Here is a 25,136-nt window from a genome sequence, read left to right as displayed (position 1 = left end):
CTTCCCACAAACAAAATACAAGTTTGCTTTAAAATTGTTTGTTAAAGTAAACATGGGCTGAAACAGGGAGGGAAAATATATACAGAAGTAAATAACATGAGAAAGTGATGAGGTTTTTTGTGCAGATACTTTGACTTCAAGGGTTACAAGAAAGTCTTTCCTTGATAAACCCCAAAACATACCAATAACAGCCTCTCTAATGAATACATGAAGTATTCCATTGCTGTAGAAGTTGAGCTCAAAGACAGCAGGTATTGTGATGCTGGGAGTGACGAAGAACTCGTTGTTTCTGCTCGTGCTTGTGATATTTACACAGTTCCCCAACAAGTGGATGGCATGCATGACAACATCATCTGAGTTCCCTGAAAATCCCAAGTCAAAGTCACGGGCTAGGACCTCCTCCTTCATGGAGAAGAAATCTTCTACCAGCCTGGAAAGATCAGTTCCCTAGAAATAAATACAGAACCACACAGTTAAACAATTTTTCTGAATAGGAGTCTATCTGTAAACCACATAACCAGGTATATATCAAACAAAATACACTAACTGTCAATAACCAAAAGGAAAACAGTCATATAAGAAAAACTGATTTTCGCTGTGGTTTTGGTGAAGTAGTCACACATGTTTTGAATTACATGCAATTGTATTTTATAGCCATGCAACCATTTGGGAATGCAAAGTTTTTCTTTGCTTCTTGGTTTATTTCACAGCCTGCAGAGACCTGAATTGCTCTTCATTACATGTCAGAGGGATCAAGACTGGACTGATGAGAATAGTGATGCTTCTTACACAAGGAATATTACATATCTCACCAATATTTTCCCATTTATTCTCGATTTATGTCAAATAAAAGTTTCAGTTTAGGAAGAGAAGGACTTTTAGAAAAAATGCAAAACAAACTTGTAGAAAGAAAAAAATTCTTCCATGTCCCTTGCACAAGACTTCAGGTAAACATTTGTATCATTGATCCATTGTGACATAATATTTTAGTAATGAGGAAGAGCAAAATCTATTTGGAAATGAATGGAACAGTTTCTAGAGTATTCAACAGTGAATGTGTTTAGAGATCAAAAAACCAATCTGAATACGATAAATGACACCCATGTAATCTTTAAAAAAAGTGTAACATTTTGAATTACAAAGATCTATTTCCACATGAGCATTTATTAGCATCCTATCAATAAAGGCTTGTCTTCAAGCACCCACTGCTAACTAAAATATCAGCACTCAGACCACCCGAAATCCACTTTAATTTAAATGCATCTTTCTTCTTTTATCAGTATCATGCAATAGTAAAATCCATACCAGTTTTTCTTAATAAGCTAGCAAGGCCAAAGCAGTGTTTGGCTATTTAAGCAGCACAGAAGCCTTACCTGCCTGTGCCTGTACAGCAGCAAACAGGCAACAATGTGGGTAGACATCACAGCACAGGACTTGTTCGCAGCTAGAGGTAAACAAGATAAATTTGTTAAGCACCTGAGACATCCAGAATATCATTACAAATTAAAGAGTACTCATTATTTTAAAAATAATAATAGTGATATGGCACAGAACTGTACCTACTGCATGAAATACGAAGTGTATTATGTCTATGTAGAAACAACATTAAAGTAATCAAAGTAACTTGAACTAAAAAGGCTGAATAAAGCTTAAATATTTACTAAGGTAAGTTCTGCTTTCTGTGTATCTCTTGTACCACAAACCACAGAGCTATTGGCTGAAGCATATACCACATAACCTATAAAACCTAGCACCACTGGTCCATACAGCTAGATGAGTTCATGTGAGTATGACCTTAAATAATGACATTAATACACTCCAATAACTTCACACATGAAGTGACAAAAAATGAGTGTATCAACATGACAATCAAGCACTTCAGAGTACAGCAAGTTTAGTGTACTAGTACAGCAAACAGAACAAAAATCATCTACTTAATCAGAAAAAAGTTTATTAAACTTTGGAGAGGAAGGAGGGAGGCAAAGGATAGAGAATTATCAAGACTATGTAAGAAGCCATGAAATGATCACCTGAACGTAGACAATTAGGAAGTGTGACATTACCACACAGAAAATTCATGCAGTCAGCAAAACAAAACAGGTAACTGATAGCAACCTGGACTAGTGGAAGGTGTCCCTGCCCATGGCAGGGGGGATTGAAACTAGACGACCTTTAAGGTCCCTTCCTATCCACACCACTCTGTGATTCTGTGGTAGTGATACTCTTTAACACTTACTGAATAAAATGTGCTCAGCCAAGTTGGCTATCAGCTCTCTTCTGAAGGGTTCACTGGTGATATCCCTGGAGTTGGGCAGTGAGCCCTCTGCACCTTCATCCACAGTATCATTAGGTCTGAATACAGAATAAAAATTAACATGCTCATAAGTAGGTTTTGATCAAAATGTAAAATAATCTAAACTGATTTTTTTTTACTATACATTAACTGAACCACAGCACAAAGCACCATTAACAGTCTGGTAAGGGCAGAAAAATGTTATCAGCAAAAAGCTCTACCAACATATCCTGATTATTTCTTTGCACTAAATAACAATCCATTATAAGACTACTGAAAGAAAAAGTGCAACCTTTTGCTATGACTACTCATGACTTTGCTGTAACACCAGTTGCTCTTTTTCTTTCAATAAATATGGACAACAGTAGAATAAGCAAATCTGCCTAAGAGGCAGATAGAGTCCAGTCTCTACAAAGTAGAAATGATCTTTTGTATGGACTTACAACTTTCTAAAGGTACAGAACTGACTTTGTCTCTACCAGGACCACACAGGCTGGTATAACTCTTCAAAAGACCAACTAAAATGTGTATTTAGACTAAAAATTCAGAGCTAGCCCTCAGCAGTTTTGCAGTTTTGAGTGCCAGTCACCTCCTTGAAAACAAGGAGGTCCCAGCTCCTATTTGCTTTGGAATTACTCCAAAAATCTTGCAAAATGTTTGTGAGGTTTAAAAAATCCTTCACTTTTCATTTGTCATTTTTTCCCTAAGTTATTCCATAAAATATATAAGAAAAAAACCAAGATCACAAACAAACTAGGAAAAATAAAAGGGGAAAAAGTCTCCTTAAAAACAGAGCTCATCAGGAAGAATGTAACTCTTATAATAAACTGCACAACTATAATGGCCTAAGTTTCACATTCTTCTATAAACAATTAGATTACCCATGGAGATCTCAAGCACTGCAGCACTGCTTGGAATATAATACAGAACACTAAAAAGATAAACAAACAAACAAACAAATCCCAAAGCAACAATACCCCCCAAAAAAAAAACTCTACCTTGATGGAAGTATAGCTGGTAACAAAGCTTGTTCCAAAGAAAGAGGAGCAGGCACAGGTTTTTGGCTTTGGCTGTTTACATATTCCTGTTAAAAAAAGACTCATTATTTTTTGTACTTCTTCCACCTTATTCTTGCCTTCAACTGCTAATACTATTACAGGAGAAAGGCAATTATTCAAAAATGCAACCATGATTAAAAATAGCTCACACGAAAAAAAACAGTATTAAGGTCAGAGATATTAAAAGTTTTCAACAGCTTATTCACTTTTGACTTTATTTTATGCAAAAAGCAGACTTCCCACAGCAAGGAATCTGTACTTCATGAAAAAACTTGCAATGAAAACAACACATAACCCCTGTCAGCACCCTGCTGTGAACAACTCCTTTGAGATGAGCTGCTCCACGATTAAATTAATGAGAACTGCCTCATTAACATGAGTGAGAGCAAAGCTTAGCACCCATTCAGAACCAGCATGGAGACTGTAATTATTACTTGCTCCTGCCTCCCTCAAATGTCAGGACAGAGAACTTCTCCAAGAGTAAACGGCAGTGTACAAAACTCCACTTGCAAGACACAAACTAAAGCCCCCAGGAAACATGCTTGGAATTCCTGAATCCCAAGCCAAACTCCTCTGCTTATAGGTTAAAATTTACATTATTCTGTTTTCAGGACACCGTGTTCCTTCGGTTTCTGTAAAGAATGGGAAACTAAAGAGCCACTTAACCTGCTGGTCAGGAAAACAGTTCCCTCCCAGGAAAGCTGCTTAAAAGACTTTCACAGCCTCTTTCACACTCTGCTTCCAAGCCTGTGCTCATAGAACTGCAGATGCCCAAAATTAACCCCCAAAGCTCATCTGCTTTAGAAAAACCTGAAGTAACATAACTACAGTTACACTTCGGCAATTCTGAGCTAAGGCACACTTGAACAATTTACGTAATTTATCACCCTTCTAGAGTACAATGAGGAACACAGGTACAAATGAGACCTGACAGAGGCTGCTGGGAAGGTATAGAGTGATTAGCATTTCACTAGATTAAGAGGGCAGATAACCTTCTTTTCCTTACACTGATCCAAGAAGAATTGTTAACTCCCTACCAAGAATAGCTCAAGCCTTCTCCTTTGGAAGTGAATTAGTATCTTTCCCTACTACACTAATTATAATGCAGTGCAGCTGGTCACAATAATTTCATGCTGTGGTAACTGAACCCTCCAATGCTCTCCAACCTACTGCTTTTCCTGAGAGAAGTAGGGCAGAAAGAAGAACACCTAATTAATTTGAATAATGTTCTAGTAAGTTGCTATTACAGTGCTTAACCTTATTAAAGTCATACTAAAAATAAGGTATACTGTGGCAGAATACAGATTAGTGAAATGTAGATTAGTACCAGCAGATTCTGCAAAGAGATCAGAGAAAATTTAAAGAGTGAAGGCAAATACTGCCACCACCCCATTCTCTGAGAAGCTACAGAACAGTATATGGTAAAGTAGTGTAGGTAGTATTTGTGAACTAATAATGATGATGTCTTTCAGAGAATATAGAGATTTTTATGACACATGATTCAGGACACTTTTATAGCTACTACTTTGCTTAGCAATTTTAAAAATCCAGTGAGATAAATGCCCTTCCTCAACCATAGCATGTCATTAAATTACTTAAACTGGAAAACAGTATTCAGTTTCCTTCAACTCCAAATGTCTCTACAAAGCAAAGAATTACTACATGGTATAAGGATCATTTTAAAGATTGCTTGTTAAACAAAGAACCCCACCAGTAGGAATATTTAGACCATTTCAAAATTAACATGTCAAGTCTGAGACTATTTCAGTTTAACACAAACGTGTCCAAAGACTCACACATTCATCAAAAACAGGGATACTTTTGTCCTGCCAGAATGGACTGCAGCAGATAATGCTAATGATGATAACCCACAAAGAGAAGATGGAAATAAATGTGTCCCACTATTGAAAAATGTCAAACCTTCAAAAATACCCGTGAGGTACCAAACTTACTTTTAAGGAAAATGGTTGTGCAAAATCTACTCTGACACATCCATAATTCTTCCGCAACATTCTGAAGACTCCTCTAGCTATACTCCAAAGACTTTCATTCTTCTTAGGCTTGCCCTAGAAAACATAGGTGGTTGTTTTGCTTTTTTCCAGTTTGCAATTAAAATGCTGTGTTTAAATTAAAATGCATGCAACAGCAGATAAAGCAAAGCCAAAGCTTTGGACACACCTTATAATTTCAAGGAAATCTAGAGAACTACTTCTCCATAGATATCCACTTGAACATATTACTTATTATGTCATGAATTTGCATTTAGAAGTATGTCACCTCTACCTTAGCACTCCTTGCCAGAGAGGTTTTGTGATTCATGGCTCAACACTAACCCTGAGTCCATGGGACAGAGGACTAGCACAACACTTAACTATGTAACACATTTTCCTGCACATAAGCAGAAAATGCCCTAGGCAAAACAAGTTGTTTGGTTGCTCTTACCAGCTGTTCACTGTTATAGTGACCTTCAATTATACGATCATAGGAGATTCCCACAGGTATAATTAGGACATCAGGAGTAGCATTTGAGAAGAGAGCATCCACCACCACGGACAGAAGACCTGCTCTAGCTGCAGATGTCTTTCCGCTTCGAGACCGTGTGCCTTCCAAGAATATTTCTAAAGACTGCTGCTGTCTCAACAATTCTTCTATGTGCTGAATACAAAAAGGTTGGAAAAGAGAAAAAATAAGTATCTAATTATATTGGCAAATTCCCATTTCAAATATATTGTCAGCAATGATTTCCTTCTAACAGCATTGGAAGATCATGACTTGGTATGTACACTTGTGGGAAAAAAGCAGTAATTAATGAATGCCTGACACAAACCCAGACCTATCTCCAACTAAATTTGCATGAATATACAAACAGTATAATGACATTTGTTCAAAAAGCCTCTCTGGCAACAGTTGATGCAGTTGATTCACATTCATCTCTCCTTCTGGTTCCCCAACACATCCCATCTTCCAAGACGTAAATACAGCCATTGTACTGAATGGCACAAAGGATTACATCAACCCATAATGAACAGAGATTTCTACTGTGTTAACTGAATCAGGGTACAGATACCTCACAACAGAAGACATCAGAGAAACAAGCATTAAGTTAACTCAGAGAGCATTAATTCTACATTCCTTAGTAAGGCTTATGCAAGGTGGAAATCTGCTCATCCTCAAAGGGGCTGAGCATGCAGTTTTCTTTATTCTATAAATTCAAAACTTCAAACAAAAATGAATCCCCTTTTTGCAGCATGAAACTTAAAGACAAATTCAAAGCAATAAATACATGCCCAGACTGATGGAACTCACTTTCCCACTTGCCACCCAACTGAAACACTACCTACAGAAAGAAAGACAAGGAATACACACCACGTAAAGCAAAGCTCTGTACAGGAAATCCTTCCGACCGTCAGGATTCTGATCCAGCTTCCGACGAATGAAAAATCCTCCCAGCTTGCGGATCAACGTGCTGCACACCAAAGAAGGATTACACTCCTTGATTTCAGTTTGCAGGAAACTGCTACATATCCACAACAAAATTCCTAGCACACAACAGGGGCTCAACTGCAATTCTCCAAGACTGAACTGTATTACACTACTTGCACATGATGGGACTACAAAATACTTCTCTGTTTAACTTATGGAACAGACTTCTTTACACTGCCTTGACAGACCACTGACAGGATATTTCCACTGGTGATCCATGTAAGAGTTAAGGCCTCAGTCCATGCTGTGCTGCACAGACAGCATGGCCTTCATGCCTGTGGTGTGCTGTACACTCCCCTCAGCTGCAGCATCAGCTCAGCTCAGCTCATTTTAACAGAGCAATTTGCAGGCAGCTCCCACTTGGCACCAGCAATTCCACCACCTGCACGGTCCTGCATTTATCTCACAGTGTAATGAGAAGGTCCCATAAGAATATCCCTTCTGCTTGACAGAAGCAATGATGAATAGGGCTGCTTTCTTGCAAGAAAATCCTTTACTGGTTCAGAAGACCAAAAGGTACCCCTTTCTGCAGACAGAGTGCTATGTGGGATCATGGGCTGAATGCTGCAGAACTCAGGGTTCCCAGTGCCTAAAGGAATGTTAGATTATCTATACTAAACTCTCTTTCTTTACACTGCTGGCCCTAAGAAATACCATTTTAATTGACAATTCATATGAATCCCTTTTTCACTGAGATTATAACAGACCAGCCAGCACCTACTGGTTTAAAATACCCTCAAAGTCAAGCTATTCCCCTTCTTCCCTCATAATTTCCTATAATATCCAGTGGTATTTTTAGATATCAAATATGCCCAAATTCTGTCTCAATGGCAAAATATTACCTAAAATACCTCAGGTTCTTCAGCCACCAGAGAAATAATTTAAACACAGACTCAAGTGGAATACTTTTCCACAAAGTATTATTCACCCAGTACTGCTGCTGCTCATCAGCCAACTCACTAAACTGCATGAAGAGCTGTCCACTCACAACTCTTTTTCCCCTATATCTTTCCTTAGCCACTTACCCACTTTGAGACTCCAAGAAAGGAATATCCTTCCTTACCCTACTAAGGTTCTAACAGAGCTTCTCAGAAGGACATTGTGATGCTCTCTCTCTGAACATGTTACAGGAAGCAAAGGAGTTCTACATGATTGCCCAATAATACTCAGACAATTTTACACTTAGACATTCTGTGTAATAGGTCAGATCCTACTACCTCAGTCTATTTTCAAATAAGGAGAGGTTATTACCTGAAGATGGGGATGTTGAGGTTGTTTCCTGCAGCAATGTAGGGTGCTTTGATGTTATGGCAGAAAAGGATGAATGTAAGAAGCAGGTAGTCAATGTGGGATTTGTGAACAGGCAAAAAGATAAGAGGCAAATTCATCTATGGTGGGGAGAGAAGGAAAAAAGAAAGAAGTTGGTAAGAAACACGGAATATTACTCATTTTCTAAAATCCATCATTGAGATCGTTGGCATCATTTTATCTGAACTGATGGTATTTTCCAGTTACCATCACTGAGTTTGTTTACTCCTGGTTTTCCTTCAGCTGTCACAATGAGAACACTGTAGTCAACTTTTCTTAAGTCAACTAAAGACAAGTCTTTATTCTTAATTTTCACGGACTATAATTTTCAGTTGTATGCACTACATTAACAATGATATTAATCAGATCTAAATAGTTTTTTCAGACTCACAGTTTTAAGACACTTATCAAACAATTAAAGAGATGTGGAAAAATCCTCATTGCCACCAAAGTACTGGTATTTCTATTAGATACGAGTAAGAATTTATGAATAGTGGGTTTCCCAAATACAGTAATCAAAAACCAACAAAAAATAATAGCAACCTTTCTTATCTGTTTTTTTTTTTAATTATTTATCTAATCAATATTTTTAAGGTAAATCCTGCAGTAAGAGTAAATTAATTTGAGTGTAAAGAATATGGTAGCATTTTAGGAGTTTGTTTGACCAATTTCAATAAATATTGAAGGACTGGGAACAGATTGCTATTAAGAAATAGGAGAATTTTTTTCTTAAAGATTTCTATTCCAAACCAAGTAAAAGTGAAAAATCCTGACTAGGTCTACTAATTCATTACTGGCTGCCTCAGCTCAAAAAAAGGGCAATGATGTTGGATGCAGGTTATCTGAGATAATCATTCAACCTGATAGCTCAAATTTGATCCTGAATCAAAGGTAAACCCAGAGTTCACATACTATTTTAGGTTACATAACACTAAGAGCATTTTATGTCATTAAGAACACCATTTCATAGATACAGGACAGTTGTACCTACAACCTCATTTCATCCAGACTTAGCAGAACTTTCATAAAAAGAGAAGTGCTGCAAACATTATTAGAAACTATTTCAGAAATCTACCCTACTGGATTTTTTCCCACCCTCCCTTACCTCTGTTGCTGCTTTGACCATTTCTATTTGACCTCTGTGGATCTGGATATTCCAGAAAAAGCTGTTAAACAACTTCAGTAACACCCAGCCAGTCAACCTAAGGGAAAACAAATACAATTAAAAAATCTTAATTTATTTCTGCCTCTGTGTTATATTGATTCTGTATGACTAAAGGCAAAGCCATTTAATCTGATAACTTATATTCAAACAAAATTACTATAAAATCCAATTGGTAAAAAGTTTTGCCTTTGGTTAGTAGCCACATTGCAGCCTCCTGCACTTGTGACACTAATCTTGTATCAACCACAATGAAGGCTCAGAAATAGGAACATGACAAGAGACAAAATCATCCATAGTAGTATCCTTAGTACTACAAAATCATCCTTAGTAGTAAATGTAGACACCACAGTAGAAGATTTTATCTAAAATAAGACTCTCTCTCTGAGATATTTATATCTACAGATTATAATATTGTATAGGCCACTGGAAAAATTATCCTTCAGTCTATGATGCTGCAGATAGCTGCTCTTGCCCATATGAGCCTGAAGCAACAAATGATGCTAATACTGGTCTAAGCATTAGCACCAAACCTTGTTTTGGGAGAAAAGAAAAAGTTTGTGTTTGATCTTATGATAAGATTTATTCCTTGGAAAGGCAGAGGGTTTCTGCTGCAACTGAAAATTAAGAATAACTACTATTTTATTAGCTAATATAAAAAAGGTATTTTTATGAATAATGTACTATTTTTAGAATAATTATTATTTCTGCATAGTGTGTTACAAGCTCTGTTGGCATTATACAGAAAGAGCTTGTCCATCCTTCCACTCACTGACAATATCAATGAGACATTTTTCTTACCTGATCAAAGCAGGTGACACATTTGCTACCATTTCTTGGAGAATTTTCCTAGCTTTTTTCTTCACTTTGTTGATAGCTTTAGGATCCGTCTGAACAAAACTACCTGGAATACTTGGTTCAGAAGCTTCATCTACAATGGCCTTCTGGACTCTAACAGTAAAAAGTAAAGTGTATGAGACAGTGTCAAAACAGAGGAGTCCAAGAGAGACAACAACAGCTCAGAATGAGCTGTATTTTACTACAGGACTAAGCTGCAAAGATAAAAAGCATCCACACTGAACTATTGTGCACTCCAAATGCATTAAATTTAATTCAGCAGTTTTCTAAGCTCTGATTTAACAGGCAGATGATGGTTGAATGGGCTCAAAGTTGAGCATATAAAACAGTATGCACAGGTCACAGGTACTAGTATCAACTGACTGCCAATTTTCCAAAATGGTTAATAAGGTTAAAAATTCAGGGAGAACAGATGAAATCTCATCTTTGTTAATGTTTTCTTTCTCCTGCCATAGCAATTTCATTTGCCTCATTAGACAGATTTACACAGTTGCTATTCTAAACTTCTGGAGTATTTTTCCCCTTGAATTCTCAGTTTTACTAAGTCTAACAAAACTTTGTAAAAGGCTATTTTCCCATTTAAAACATACCTGAGAGAGGGTAAGTGGTTTAACACACCATGACTGTGTTAACACACATGTGGCACAACACAATCTGCTTTACTTTTTAACAGCAACACTATCATCTTCAGATGGGACTCAAACATTAAAAATTCAGGAGAATTAGGAATGTTAATGTAGGCAGTGTGTGCCCTCTGACAAAAGTAGCCTCAAGGAGTGGGCATGAGGTTGAATTTCTTTGTGTCCAAGGAAAACTGATACCTTAACAGCTGCCCAGGGGTCAAAATGCCATTTAAAATGAGGCATATGAAACAGAAAACAAGCTCAACAAAGCAAAGGGTGGCTATTCCATTCTACAGCCTTTTTCCATTTTTGCCACACTCCGAGGGTACATTCAGGGTACTCCAAAATGCTGGTCTCCTATTATTTCTGAAACATTGACAATTTCTGATGATTGCAGTATGACTTCAGTGGTAATGATTTACATGAATTAGATAAACAGAAGTTTGAAGAGCTCCCATGTACCAATTTATTCTTCTGTGTACTGTCTGCTGTTTCCTCACAACACATCATTCATTTAGAGACTTGTAATTCTTAAATGCCCCTCTTTTACTATTCCAAGAGAAACTGCAAGCTATGGTCCTGAAAAGCTGTGCTAAAGATGCTTCATCTTCTAATATTTTTAGCAGTCTGATTTTCAAAACTTGTAATTTCTAAATTAAGTCATATTTTAATATGCTAATAATTTAAAAACCAGTTAATTTTGCATCACCTTACCTGCTGCTATTCAGCACATTTTCTGTCAGGTTCTTGGCAAACATACCCTTATGAACATCCCTCTCTTGCACAAAAAGGACATAACAAAAGCGTCTTGCAAGCCACCCTCTGTACCTACAAAAACATGAAGGGTATTTCAGTGTGATCCTCAAAATATTTCACTGCCAAAAAAACAGCATTAAAAACAACCAAAAATGCAACTCAGAAGCAAAAGTAAGTGAAGTTTTATGAATGGCTGCCTAAAATCTTCTGTATCTTCTGCTAAATTGCCAGAATCTTCATGTTATAGATGAAATCACTGATGCATAGAACAAAGCATCTGAGACAACTGGAGTCTGGATCCCTTCAATTCAAGGTGATACCAGCCTTAAAACATCCACAGAATCACAGGGAAGTAGCAAACAAACCAGCATATACATTTTGTCTGTCCACTGGAACCAACTCCCCAGCTCAGCGAGATCAAAAGAAGGGGTAATGTTGATTTCCAATTTGGTGCCCCTTTCCCCTGAGGAAAGTAAACGTCCAGCTAAGAGGTTTGTCAACTCCTTCAGGGAACGCCAAGTCCTCTTGGGAAAGCTGCTCACGTAAGCACAGGGTGAACTCTCACAAACACTTCTGAAAATATGTTTGCATTTGCCACCAAAATGAAATGCATTTTTTTAGTTAGCTTTCTTCCTTTACAGTGTTTTCAAACACCCAGTCCATTGTGTCTTCTCCATACCTTGTCCTAGCAAAGTTTTACCAGGAGCAGAACCACTAAATAATCAGTAAATCTCACTACAAATTCAAGTGTTTAAGCTAACTTATGCAGACAATCTCTTCTTTTTAAATTAACCCTGTCCTCTACTCTCTAAATCATACAAGCAGCAATCACCTGAGAAAATGTAATTTGGAATGTCAAACATCACAGTAGATGCATGTGACACAGGAAGGGCTTACATCCCATCCCCAGCAGTGGATATTCCTCACTATTTTTCTCCTCACTTCCCTCATTTACCAGGCCAGGACTGGACAAAGCACCACTTACACAAACCAAACACCTAGGACCCTGAAACAGCAGAGCTGATGTGACAGGGCAGAATTAACAGCTGGATGAAAAACTAAATTCTGGCCATTCCTGAGACCAGAGCACTAATTATTATGTAAAACCTCTGATTTGAGGTCTGCTGGTGTAATGCCTGGTTGCTGCTCCAGAGAGTGTCCCAAACTGAACTGTGGATGACAAAGCTCAGGGTGGTTTCCATGCTGGAGTGACGCCAACGTCTCACCCCTTGTCATCACTCGAGTTACTGATCTTGGCTGTTAAACCTCCCTACCACATTTCAGTAAATTTATACATGTGTTAAAAGCAGCGAGGAAAGATGAGAAGGAACTTTTACACTGCAAAAGGCCAAAGCCCCCGAGTGCACTGTAATTAAGATGGGTGCACATGCACAAGCCATGGGCACAGAGGGACATGTAACAGCTACACAAACATTCAGACCCACTGTTTGTGCTGTCAAAGAAAACTGGTGACTCTGTTTAAACTGCTTTTTCTCCTTTTCCCCCCTTCTCTTTGGAGTTTGAGAGCTTTACTGATTTTTTTAGAAAGCAAAGATAAGGATATGCTTCTTTCTGACAATGATTTTGGGGACTGTGAACATATCACAACAGTAAACAGCTATTGCAGGCATCTGTCAAGGTATGAAGGCTTCTACAGTCATTTTACAGCTTAGACACAATATAGTCTAATTGGAAAGATCTGTTTAGTGGTCATGCAGCAATGAGAGAAGACAAAACCCACACAGAATGGACGAGCCAAGACAGATTTAAAACTGTACCTCAGATAAAGGCTCTGATAACATGCCAATACTGTTAACAGCATGCTAGCAGTTAAAGAGAACCTCTCTTGCTTTCTAAGGCCAGGAAACTGCGACTGTGTAGCTCCATGGGACCTCAGAACTTCATTAGAATTGTCCATTTTCACACTGTAACTACATTCTGAGCTAAATGCGTTTATTTCAGAACAATTCATTGACCCGTATTTTTTTCTCCCTATATTTCCAATTCAAGTAATTTTAACCATTCAAAATCATTCAAGCATTAGACTTTTGAAACTAATTTTTAAAAAGTTCAACAGTATTTCTGTTATTTTTCCGTATTCTAAACTACAAGCTCAACTCTTAAAAAACATAATTAATTCAAATTTAATAAAGAACAGCCCCTAACATTAGCTTCCTCCCTCTCAAGCATACACAATGCTGCCTTTCTTCCACTCAGACACTTTGGCTCATTTCTTTCAGGCTGCTGGCCTCTCTTTGTTTGCTCTGACTCTACAACAAACACTGCAGGACCTGCTTATGCTAATGATTACTGTCAAAAAAAACTTAGCAAGCATTATTAATTGTCCAAAGACCAGAATATTTTTGTGCAATTCCAGTACCTTCATCCCAGAACACAAGATATGATTCCAATAGCGCAAAGACACATCTTCATTTTTCACATTTTTTTCATTTATACCCAACTTCTCAGAAGCTGCACTCTGCCACTGAGGCAGAGAAGAGACAGACTCATAAGACATATTCAGGTTTAATTGCCATTAGTGGTAAGAGTCAACACCTAAATTGTGAGCCAGATCTGCTCAGTAAAATAAAATGCAGCCTGAAGTCATTCTACACAAGGGAATAAATTGGGTCCTCTCAACATTATGCTACAGATGCACTAAAGGAGAAAGAGTTTAAAGGGACTCTGGTTTTTTTGTGAAACAGGTTTGAGCCCCACACTCCAAAGGACTTTGCCCAAGCACACACAGCCAGATTTGGGAAGTACCTTACTTTCCTGAAGTCAGCATCAAATTTCTGGATTTTAGGACTACAAGATATATTAACTCATTCTGGACTATAACAGAGATTTATCTGTCATAAAATCAGAACACATTGAATTTTTAAAGCAAAATAAAAACTTGCTACATTACCTTGTATGTGTTTCATTGATGTATATGACATTTCGTAGACCCAAAGAAGGAATACTAGAATTGAAGAAGTTATCCTGTAAAAACAAAAAAAAAGACTGATGGACTATTTCATTACGTAAGATCAGCTTTGTCTGTTACATTCACCATAGCATTTAAGATAATGCAATCTTTTTCATTTGTACTATAGCAAAGCCAAACCAGAGAAGTGCAGCACCTGCCTATAAAGTACACAAACTGCTCTGAAATGAAAATGAAATTCAAGTCACTATTCCCGACTCCAATAGCATTAATAGACTCCAACAGACTCAAAGCATTCTCTAGGCTTTACTGTGTGGTTGTACTGGTTACACTCTTCAAGCCACAACATTTCATCAGATTCTGATGTAATGTAAACCAGGACTTGTCATAATACAGAACTCATCTTTGAGACAGAACTTCATTAAGTCACACTGAGCATTAGTGTAACCACGAGCATTTGACACTCCGTGTGTGACATCCAGTTTGCCAGCAGATCAGGAATCATTTAACAGCAGCCCAGAAGTCAGGATATCCATCCATGGTTAGGTGGCAAATCTCCACATTCCTGCTCTGCCTGAACAACAAACTCAGTCCAGCCTTCCAGACTCCACATGCCAAGGTATTAACTGGGATGAGTTTAGGAGCACTTTCATAAATCTTCCTTGGCAGGAAGACCTAAACTCCACTCTTCTATATTCCAAGTAAATACCTTGACCAAGAGGCTGATTTCTTTCCACCCAAAGAATACATAATTATAAAATTGGTACCTTGCCAGCAGTGAATTACTAAATAGCTAAAACTACTGGAATTGTACATGTCAAAGAAGACAAAAAGCAAAGGGGAAAGATGGTCACCAGCAACAGCAGAGTTGCAGAAGAGCCTCACCACCAGTTCTGCAATGGCAGTCAGGTAAGAGTCATTTGTTTGTACTTTGTTTAGGACACACCACTTGCCACAGAATTAAAATATATGACTGTCCTATGTCATTTGCAAATCAGGTAGAAATTATGTGCTACAGTGGGAGCAGAGAGTCTTCTGCTCCCTGCTAATGCACAACTGTGCTGTACATAAAATCAACCAATTGTTGCTCTAAGCTCCTAAGAGGAAACTTCAAGGTAATGCTAATTTCTTTGACTATACACTGGTGATTTCTTTGTGGATCTTATAAACTTATGAAATGTTTATGAAAAGAGAAGCAAAATTACTTATTCTTGCTGTCTCAAACAAGTAGCGACAAAGTTAAGTACCACTGAATGCCAGTCTATACCAGTGCTCCAACCATCAGATTACAACCTCACTCTGTGCAACTCATCCTCCAGCTGTAATGTCATATTTTAGCTTTTCCTTGTTTAACTCTTCTCCAATCCTGGTTCAGGCAGAGCATGTGGTTCTGTGAGACCAGCTGAGCCAACATAGGTTCTCCCTGTTGATACAAAGAAGCAGCCCAGCTCCCCCCCACCACATCCTGACCTTTCCTGCTGACCACTACTTCTCACCTCTTAACTTACAGCAGCCCTAGCATCCATTACGCCCTTTAATGTGCCAACTTCATGCAGACAAGACAAAAAAACTAAGACAGACTAAATTAATAAAGCAGGTAGTTTTCTGCTTGGTTAGTGAACTTGATCAGCCCTCAGGACAGCAGAAAGGAAAATGAGAGGGAGAAGCAAGACTTCCCACTCTCAGCACTGACAAGTTGTTCATTTGGTCAAAACACTTAATAAATTTGTCTCATTCATTCTTTTTCCTTAAGAAAAATAATGAAAAGGGCAGCTCAAAAAAAATTTTGGACTCTAATGAGAGGATTTTCTTTGTTACTATCTGTGCAAGGATGGTATTTTTTCTTTATAGCAGAAGGCAATAAAGGGCTTAATAGGTTGTGCCCCTTTCTTAACTGGGATCTCAAGATAGTTAATTAGTCTCTTATTAAATGGACAAAATACAGAACAAGATTTTTATTTTTAAAGCAGGATTCCCAGTTTGAGAGGAACAGCCTAATTACTAACAGGCTAATTACCAAATGTATAAAGCCCTAAACTGAAGATTCACACACACCTTTTTGTAAGTCAAAACATTTGACTTGTCTGTTTGAAGTAGTCTCAGTTTATCTAATTGCTTGGCTTGTTGCCCATATCATACAGAGCCTCCACAGTACATCTGGATTTCTATACCACATTTCTATATCATTGCTACAATTTTCTGTTCTGGCAGAGGAAGAGAGTGAAATAACAATTCCTCTTTGGTCAAAGAGACAAGCAAATTTTCACTCTTGCCCAGCCAATGAAGGTGTAACTGAGTGCAATCTAAAGCCCAGAGTGTACACGTAGTCAAATTACATGATGAACTGGTTGCAAACTGTATTATGCCATTTATCAGTATTTTGCATCTTGAGCTTACAGAAAGCCTGCCCAATGCAGTTCAATAAAGCTCACATTTTAAATCAGCTTGCGCAACCCCTCTAGAGCCACCATCTTGTCACTGTTCCCAGCAGACAAATATCCCCACTATCACAACTGGCAGTCCTTGTTTCCAGGCCAAGCCAAGAGGCAAGGAATCAGCCAGGTGTAGAAAATTAACTTGTTCTCTCGAGTCCAGGACTGAGCAACTTGGAAAGGAAGCATACTGCTTAGCTTCAAAACTGTATTTATTCTGTGGATAGAGAATTAAAGCATCCTAAAAGCAAACTTTCACACTTTCATATGCACCAAATTCCCATTATTCATCTAACAGACCAGATAATTTTGCTATTCCATCTCCTAGTGATAATTCTGAGGAGTTGGAAAGTTTTGTGCAAGGAGTAAGTCTGCACTGAAAGGTAGAAGACTAATCATCACAAAAGCTGTGTGCCATCCTTTAATTCCAAGACTAAATATAACCCAGAAACAACAGTGAAAAACTATAGTACTTTATGAAGTAAAAACATTGTGACCTCAATTCTGAAAGTAAGCAAACTACTGCAACTTCATTACGCTGCAACTATGCATTATTGTCAAACATAATCCATTCCATAATCTTCTTACCCGGCTCTGGGGAGTGCATACATAGCAACATCGTCCCACAAACGGCCTTTTCCTGCTCAGCAGAGCCTCCTTCCATTTTAAAGTGGCAGATCGGAAGAGAGTGGGACGAGAGTTACATTCTCCCTGCAGAACAAAAGACCTCTATGTAAATATGCAGAAATATGTGTTTTATTGTGTATGGGAAAACTTTGAGGTTGCCATACACACACACACACACACACACACACACACACAAAAATTACCCCTCAGTCGTATAAAGCACAACATTTTCCAAGATTTTTCTAAAATTTAAAAAAATAAAAGCAAAATCTCAGTGTTGTACTTATGTACCTAAGCACTGCTGCATGTGCTGACACTGTAATTAAGAAACACCAACAAAACTGCCAGCTGAGAAAAGTGAAAGGAATTAACAATACACCACATTCTCAATCATGTAAAGGTGCTTGAAAATTGCCCTGTAAAATTGCAAGAAGACTCAATGTATCCAAAACATTAACTCCATCGACTCTGTAGGCACTTTCAGCAGTTCAATGCAGAGTGATACGACAAAGGAACCCCCGTGCTTTCCCCAGTTACATTGTCTAACTGAAGATTACAGACCAAAAAAACCCAGAGAGACTGCATTCACAGAAGTATTGTAACATTCTCCATGTTAGGACATAATGTAAAAATTGTAGTTAAGTATATTTTCAAAGACATTGATTGTTTCCATTAAAGTCTACTGAATTATTGCTTGCCTGAGAATGAGAGGTGGTTTGCCATTTTTAGACCATGTATTTTATTGAGAGGGAAGTTACTTTCAGTATGGAAAAAAAAAGTTACAGAAACAATCCAAAGCCAAACTAAAAGTTTAAAATAGCACTTTTCAGTGAAAGAGTAGCAGGACAGAACTGATACCTTAAACAACCATAAGGGTTGGAAGACACAACAGATCATCACATACTCAGCCCAGTGAGAAACGACAGTCAAAAGCAATGCTAAAGATACTTAAAAACTAAACGGTGCATATACCACATTTGGCAAGCAGCATGAAATGGTAAATATTCCAAGGCTAATCCCTCCTCTATCACCTTCTTTAATGCTAACTCCAAAACAAACTAACTTTGTAACTATACCATATTCCTTCTCCTTGCCTCCAGCCCCTGACTTAACTCTCCAGCATTTTCTTACAAAACCTCCTTTTTATCTTTTTTTTCTTGCCTTTTCCACTTTCTCACAGACCTCTTGGTTATTGCAGCTTGCTGTTCCGTGTAACTTAGATCTAGCTAGATAGAAATCCCAGCTGCCAGGACATCTGTCCTTTCCCTCAACTCTGACCATGTCTCCAATTCTTCTTCTGTATCAAGTTCAAACTCCTCCTCTCCAGATCCATGTCTAATTCTTCCTGACCTATGCTGCTAAACCAACTACCACCACCTCAGTCCCCATGTGGCTCTCTAGGCTCCACCCAGACCGCTCTGTTCACTGCCTCCTTTGTCCCCTCCAAATCCCAAGACTCACTTAACAGAGGACACAGACTTTTAATAGGCTCCTTATTTATATCCACCAATTTTTTTCTGCCCCCTGGACTGCATGGAAAGCTCCAGCTTCAATGCCTATGTGACTGTGCAACTTCAGCATCACTCTCCTTTTCACCTGCACATTTTAAACTGCATCTCTCAGAAGAGCAACAAGCTTCCTCTTTGACTTTGATTCTGGCTACTCCACAATGGATTCTGTACATTAACTGCTATATAAAATGATTAGCAACATTACACCAGAGGACTGTAAGACTATCAGTAAGGTTTGACAGGATTTTTCTTTTCTAGCAACATTATTCTTTGGCACAGAACTGAACTGTTGGTTCCTCCTTACATGTCAAGTTAAATTAAAACCAAACTGTATCATGCATGAGACCGGTAATAGCCTTATCTTCATTCTTCATAACAATAAAAAGTCCACCTTCAGGTTGAAGAAATAATAAGATAAATATGTCTGGTAACATTCACAATTTTTACTTACCCACTCTTCACTGGAATGCTTACATCTACTGATGCTGCAGTCTGCTGAGGCAGACAAATAGGAAACATCTATTGTTCCAAGGGACAAAGCAGTTTCATCCATGACACAGGAGTTGAACTGAAGATCACAAACTGCAAAATAATAACATATATGTATATACATACACAGCTAATTCAGGGATGGGCATCTAGCAATAAATCAGCATGCTGGTGTTTTTTCACCCTTCAGCAAAAGTTCAGCTCCAAAGAAGCTTCACTGCAGCTAGAAATCAGCATGATTTTAATATGCTAAAAACCCCAGCACATTTGACTTCCCTAAGCAGAGCACACCAATCAGCTTCCTGCATGCTTTTCTCTCCCTGCTCTTCTTCCCATTACAGGTCACTATAGCCCCTTTGTAATTTTCCACTGTTCTTTACTGCATGGTTTAAACCATGCAGCCATAAGGACACACGTCAGACACTTTCAGAAGTTTACTATTCACTTGCACTCTGTGACCTCACTCTTTCATAATTTGCTTCTCAAGGACACCTATGATCTAGAAAATCTGTCATTAATGTTCTCACCTAATCCTATCTCACAGTATATTTTATGTGTCTAGTCTAGCTGTAGTCAAACCAGTTTGCAAATTCCTCGGGAAGAAGGAGTGCTCTATAAAAAAGCACACCCCTAAATGTGAACACGTTGCTGACAAGCGACATTTCAGTCTTGTGGGATTAAAGAGCAGCAAAGAAATCTAAACTTGCATTATTATTTTTAAATGGAAGTTTCGTAGCTCATATAACGAGCACAGTAAATAATTCTCCCTTGGCCAAAGAAAAAAGGAAGAGCAAACATAATAAAACAACTTAGTGCTGTACTGTGTATTTGCAAAAGACTACAAATTAAGCTGCTTTGTTATTGAGAGCCACTGAAATAGGAATCCCAGCATTTTCACCAAGAAAAACTGTAAAGACGCTACACCTCCTGTCCCATCTGTCACTACAAGGAAACTTCTATCTTGGCCAAGCTGCGGCCATCAGGAATGAGACTGTACCCACCCCGTATACTAAGCTAACATCTGCAACAGCAAGACCTAAAACTTCAGTCTAACGTTTTTGCCTTTCTTAGTGTCTTCCCCAAGCTGCCACAAACCCATTCAGTGATACCTCCTCGGAGGGAGCTCCCAACACAAACTGGAGGCTGAGCCAGTATCACCACGCAGACCATGCATATCCTTGCAAGCCTAAGTACCTAAGTCATCCCTTTGTCTTTGCCGGCTTTTACATTCAATCCGCCTTTTATTTAAATTAGTCCTCAGGCAAATTACTATCTAACCCTCACAGTGCATACAAAAAAAAAAATGCCCGTAAACCTCTAAACGCTGGAAGCGAAATGCGTCCCCCTCGTGCTCAAGGTGACCTTGGCTGCACCGGTATATACAAAAGAGGAACTTTTAAAAATACGCAATTAAAAGCCCATCTGAGCAGCAGCAGCGCCGCATACGTACCTGTGAGCCAACCCGCCCCCCGAGCGCCCGCTGCCCGCTGCGGCGCTGGCGCTGTTCACCTGCCGGCCACCGCCATCCCCGCGGCTCCAGCAGCGCTCCGGGCTCACCAGGCTCCCTCAGCAGGGCTCCGCAGCGCTCCGAGCTCCAGCCCCGCCGCTCACCAGACCTGCTATAAATAAAACCGCGGCGCTGAGCGCGGTGCGGATGCGCAGCGCCCCGGGCACCGCCGCTGCCAAGGGGCCGCCCCGCGCCTCCCCGGCCGCCGCGAGGGGCGGGCGCCGGCAGCTGCCCCCGGAGCGCCGCGGCACCGGCCGGGGCTCCCCGCAGCCACCCGGCCCCGCGCCCGCCGCGCGGCCCGCACTGCCCCTCAGCCTCCCCTCAGCTTCCCCTCAGCCGCCCCACGCTCCCCGCACCGCTGCTCCGCCGCTCCGCCGGCTGCCCCGCGCTGCCCGCGCTGCCGGGGCCGCACCGCCCCTCCGCCACGCGGCAGCCGCTGCGCTGCCCCGCCCCGCCGCCGGGGGCAGCACCGCCCGCCCGGCCCGGCCCGGCTGCCGCCAGCCCCGTGCGCACCGCACCGCCCTCGGCCCCGGCCCCGCTGAGCCTCCGCACGCACCGCGGGCTCCGCGGCTGCCCCAGCCCGCCCGCCGGGCTCATAGCGGCGGCGCCGCGCCTGACGCGACTTCCTGAGCGCCCGGCTCGCGGCGCGGCCCTGCTCGGCCCCGGCACCCCCGGCCGCAGGGCCCCGCCGCTGCCCTCACGCCGTGCCCAGCCCAGCCCAGCCCCGCCGCTGCCCTCACGCCGTGCCCAGCCCCGAGCCGCTCCGGCCGCCCCCGCTCTGCTGCAGCCGCCGCATGGTTCAACAGCCGCTTCCCCGGCCCCTTCCCCAGCCCAGCCAGAGCAGCGACTCACGGCTGTTTCGCTTTCCAATCTGAGCTGCAAAACGGGAAAACGCTGGAAAAGTGATGTGAAATGGTGTTTAAATGGGTTTGCAGCGACTCAGAGTTGCCTCTGAGAGTTGCAGAAATTTCGGGACAGGTATCGATCTGCCTGCCCGGCCTTGCGGCAGTGCCAGTTTGCCTTTTACTGAGTGCAAAAGTAAATGTTGATTGAGATTGCTGCATGTAACCAAACAAGGGCGAGAGTATTTTTTGGCTTTGGCATTCTTGGGCTATTTAAAGACAGTTTCTCTGTGGCGTGAGTTAACAGGCCAGTAGAAAGGCTCGTGTCCACATTTCGTATTTGAATGTCCGAATCACAGCAGTACAATGCAGGAATAAAGTGACAAAATTCAAGATACCTTTTATTCTAATGCAAATACTCTGCATACAAATTTAAGCAGCACGAGGTGCTTCCTTCTAGATGTTGTTTTGAAATTATTGCAAATGAGAATTGTAAGAGTTACATCTGCCTTTCACAGGCAAAAGAAATGCATAAGATGTGATAGACTAAAACCTAAGTGCTGCATCCATAAGGGAACTGCCCTAGTTCCCACAGCTGAGTGCCTCCAGGGAATACCACTGGAGTATTAGAGCTGATAGTTTACAAAGCATTCTGCAGTTTGTGGGTCAGCGGGGATATTGAGTCTGAGTTTTCCTCCTTTAGCGATGAAAGACACCACTTTGCAAATTAAAAATACAGTAAGATATGAGCTAGTGAAATGTACAATTCATATAAGGTCTGTATTTCTGTGTAGTAAGCAGTGCAGTATTTGCATATAGCAAATAGTTTTCTAAAGCATTACATTTTGTATAAAGAAAGGACAATCTCTAATTGTATTTCTTAGAGCACATTCACATACTAAAGTTTTCGCCCAGTTTTCTCATAATCTGGGCCAGGAATTTCAAATTTGTCCGTTTTGGTGAAGTAGTGCCAAACACCCACTTTGGAGTTTTGGTCTTGAAAAGAAAAGTACCCAGAATCTCTGGCCACTTCTGAAACACAAGCCTGTAGCTGTCCAGCTTTATAAAAAAGCTTTTGACTTGATGTCAACTTTTTCTTGGACTGATTTGTTGAAGGTCAGTTGGGAAAGAGGGGGCAGATTCTGCTTTCAGCTGGCTCTGCTGCAGCTAAGAGGATTTGTAGCTGCTTTGCTAATCACAGCCGAGCCAGGAGGCTATGTTTCACCGAGAGTCACAGTGCCACTGTCACATGTGAGCTCTCTGTCACTGCATCCTCACCTCGGCTTTGCTTGCTCAATGAGCAGCTCATTGCCTCAGTGGAGGCCAGAGGAGGAAATGCCTGTCTTTGATCCTGTGACCCGCAGCAGGGCCACATCCCACACTCAGGGTTGCGTGGTGTTCAACCCAGGGGTGTTGGAAGCATCGAAAGGGGAAGCTCTGAGCTCCACTCAGAAAAGCGAAATCCAGTGTTACATCATGTGTTTTTGTAACTCTCTTTGTATAAGGAGCAGATCACAGAAATAGTCAAAGTCCCAATAAAATGCTGCAGCCCACATCCTGATCATTGCTTCCAGCTTGAGTCTACATGCAATAAGGGAAGTCAGAGCTTGAATCATCTTAGAAGTCACATTGGAAGAGATGATTCGACAGCTGGATTACATGAAAACTGAATATAACAGAGATAGTAATGAACGTTTGTCTATCGAGCCTAAGAAATGCATTAAACTTAGGGCAGTTAAAATTCTTACTAACGTTGAATAATTCATTTGTTTCACTGGGTATTGTTATTTGGGAACTTCTTAGTAGATACTTTATAAAAGACCTTCAATGCTGCTCACACGCAACCTTCTCTAGGTACGGAATCACTTTGATTTTTTTCCCTTTCCTCTCAGAAAAATAGGGGATCAAAGAGGGCATTCGATTTCAGTGTGCTATGTAACTCAGACTAAACTCTCAGCCTCTGAGTGTAAAGCCAGTTATCTGTTTTGTTTCCCTCTATAAAAGATGAGCTATAGTACATTTAGAAGCTAATATGGAGTTTTTGCCATGTTTTTTTATTGTACACTTTTATACTGGCTTATTTTTTCTGGTTGCAAAACAGTTATTTCTGTGATATAGGTAATACAAAAATAAGAAGAAAAGCCTCAATGGCTTTATCATAATTTTATGCAGTCTCTGGAGTCAGATTTTAGTATCATTTATGAGAAAACTACTTAGGCTATTCCTTAGACTGTTTTGAAAAGGATAGTAAATAGATACAGTGTTTTACTCAAACATAATGATTCTGTGTAGTAATAAAAGAATGTTTCTTGTATGATTATAGAGCGATTTTCTTGTTTTTCTAACCTTAAAAAATTCTTGGCTTTTTGTAAAAATAAATCCAGAGATAGTTTCGTCACTCATTCAAAAAGGATCCTGAATTAGTCTAATGGGAATGGCAGCTTAGCAAGATCTTTTTACACTTGTATAAATCCTCAGGCTTAGTAGTAAAATCTCATTTCAGTATTCAAAGCTTGGTAGGGATGTTGTGTTGCCATGGAATCAAGCAAATGGGAAAAATTTTGGAATGCCCCAGAGGAACAGACTTTCAGAGCTGCATGTGCTCCAAAAAGCTCAAATACCGCTGGGTTTTGCTTCCAGAAAAGGGAGATTCTATCCTGCTTCCATTGAAGCCAATGGGAGGCTTGCCACTGATCTCAGTAGGAGCAGGAGCATGCCTGAGTTTTGCAATCCATCTTTTTAAAGTCCTTAAACCGAAGTGTTTACTGTGCCAATGAGTCCAGGGAGGTGATTTGCATATGATGGCAAATGAGCAGAGCCCTGGCTTTGTGTGAATAAGCTGCTGACCACATTCGTGCATAGCAGCCTGCAGAGGAGAAAGAGCTGGCAGGACTCTTTTTTCTAAAATAATGATTAGTCCTGCCTATGTTTAAATTCCTCATGAAGCTTCCAGTGGAGTTCAACAAAGTACCTGTTTGCTGGACCATGCTGTGGGGAGGAGGAGGGAGAAGGGACAAAAGGATTTCTTTTTACATCGCCTCTACCCTGGGTCTGTTGTCCGAGCTCATTTCCAGCGATTCCCATGATGTCACTTTTAGTGATGGAGACATGTTTACAAAAGAGTACACAGCATCCTCTTTAGAAAGAAACTTTCAACTTGGGGAGTGCTACAAAAGTTGGGAAACCAAAAACTGTGTGAGGAGAGAGTAAAGATCCAGACAAAGATTCTTTGTTTGCAGTGACCGAACGTGACCTCAC

General features: G+C 40.2%; 1 protein-coding gene across 5 annotated transcripts in view; it reads right to left on the bottom strand.

Annotated features, from left to right (window-relative positions):
- Positions 1–22,119, bottom strand: part of GPAM (glycerol-3-phosphate acyltransferase, mitochondrial) — a 30,618-nt gene extending 8,499 nt beyond the window's left edge. For 2 of the 5 annotated variants that reach the window (XM_085064857.1, XM_085064858.1), the window contains exons 1-16: positions 21,889–22,119; positions 21,039–21,148; positions 19,492–19,622; positions 17,491–17,613; positions 14,453–14,526; positions 11,500–11,613; positions 10,106–10,255; positions 9,248–9,344; positions 8,086–8,222; positions 6,718–6,817; positions 5,794–6,006; positions 5,304–5,417; positions 3,292–3,377; positions 2,237–2,352; positions 1,374–1,444; positions 183–447 (exon numbers count right to left, since the gene is read on the bottom strand). In XM_085064857.1, coding sequence (XP_084920983.1) covers positions 183–447; positions 1,374–1,444; positions 2,237–2,352; positions 3,292–3,377; positions 5,304–5,417; positions 5,794–6,006; positions 6,718–6,817; positions 8,086–8,222; positions 9,248–9,344; positions 10,106–10,255; positions 11,500–11,613; positions 14,453–14,526; positions 17,491–17,613; positions 19,492–19,622; positions 21,039–21,148; positions 21,889–22,100 — 2,113 coding nt within the window. In that variant the 5' untranslated portion in view covers positions 22,101–22,119. Of the gene's footprint in view, positions 1–182; positions 448–1,373; positions 1,445–2,236; positions 2,353–3,291; positions 3,378–5,303; positions 5,418–5,793; positions 6,007–6,717; positions 6,818–8,085; positions 8,223–9,247; positions 9,345–10,105; positions 10,256–11,499; positions 11,614–14,452; positions 14,527–17,490; positions 17,614–19,491; positions 19,623–20,979; positions 21,149–21,888 lie in introns of those variants that run through there. The other 3 variants (XM_085064859.1, XM_085064861.1, XM_085064860.1) reach the window with 3 other exon arrangements.
- Positions 22,120–25,136: the final 3,017 nt, after the last annotated feature.

This window comes from Lichenostomus cassidix, chromosome 6 (genome assembly GCF_008360975.1).
Source record: "Lichenostomus cassidix isolate B80296 chromosome 6, HeHo_3.0, whole genome shotgun sequence".
In the NCBI taxonomy this organism is placed as follows: domain Eukaryota; kingdom Metazoa; phylum Chordata; class Aves; order Passeriformes; family Meliphagidae; genus Lichenostomus; species Lichenostomus cassidix.
This window is presented reverse-complemented; position numbering and strand designations above follow the sequence as displayed.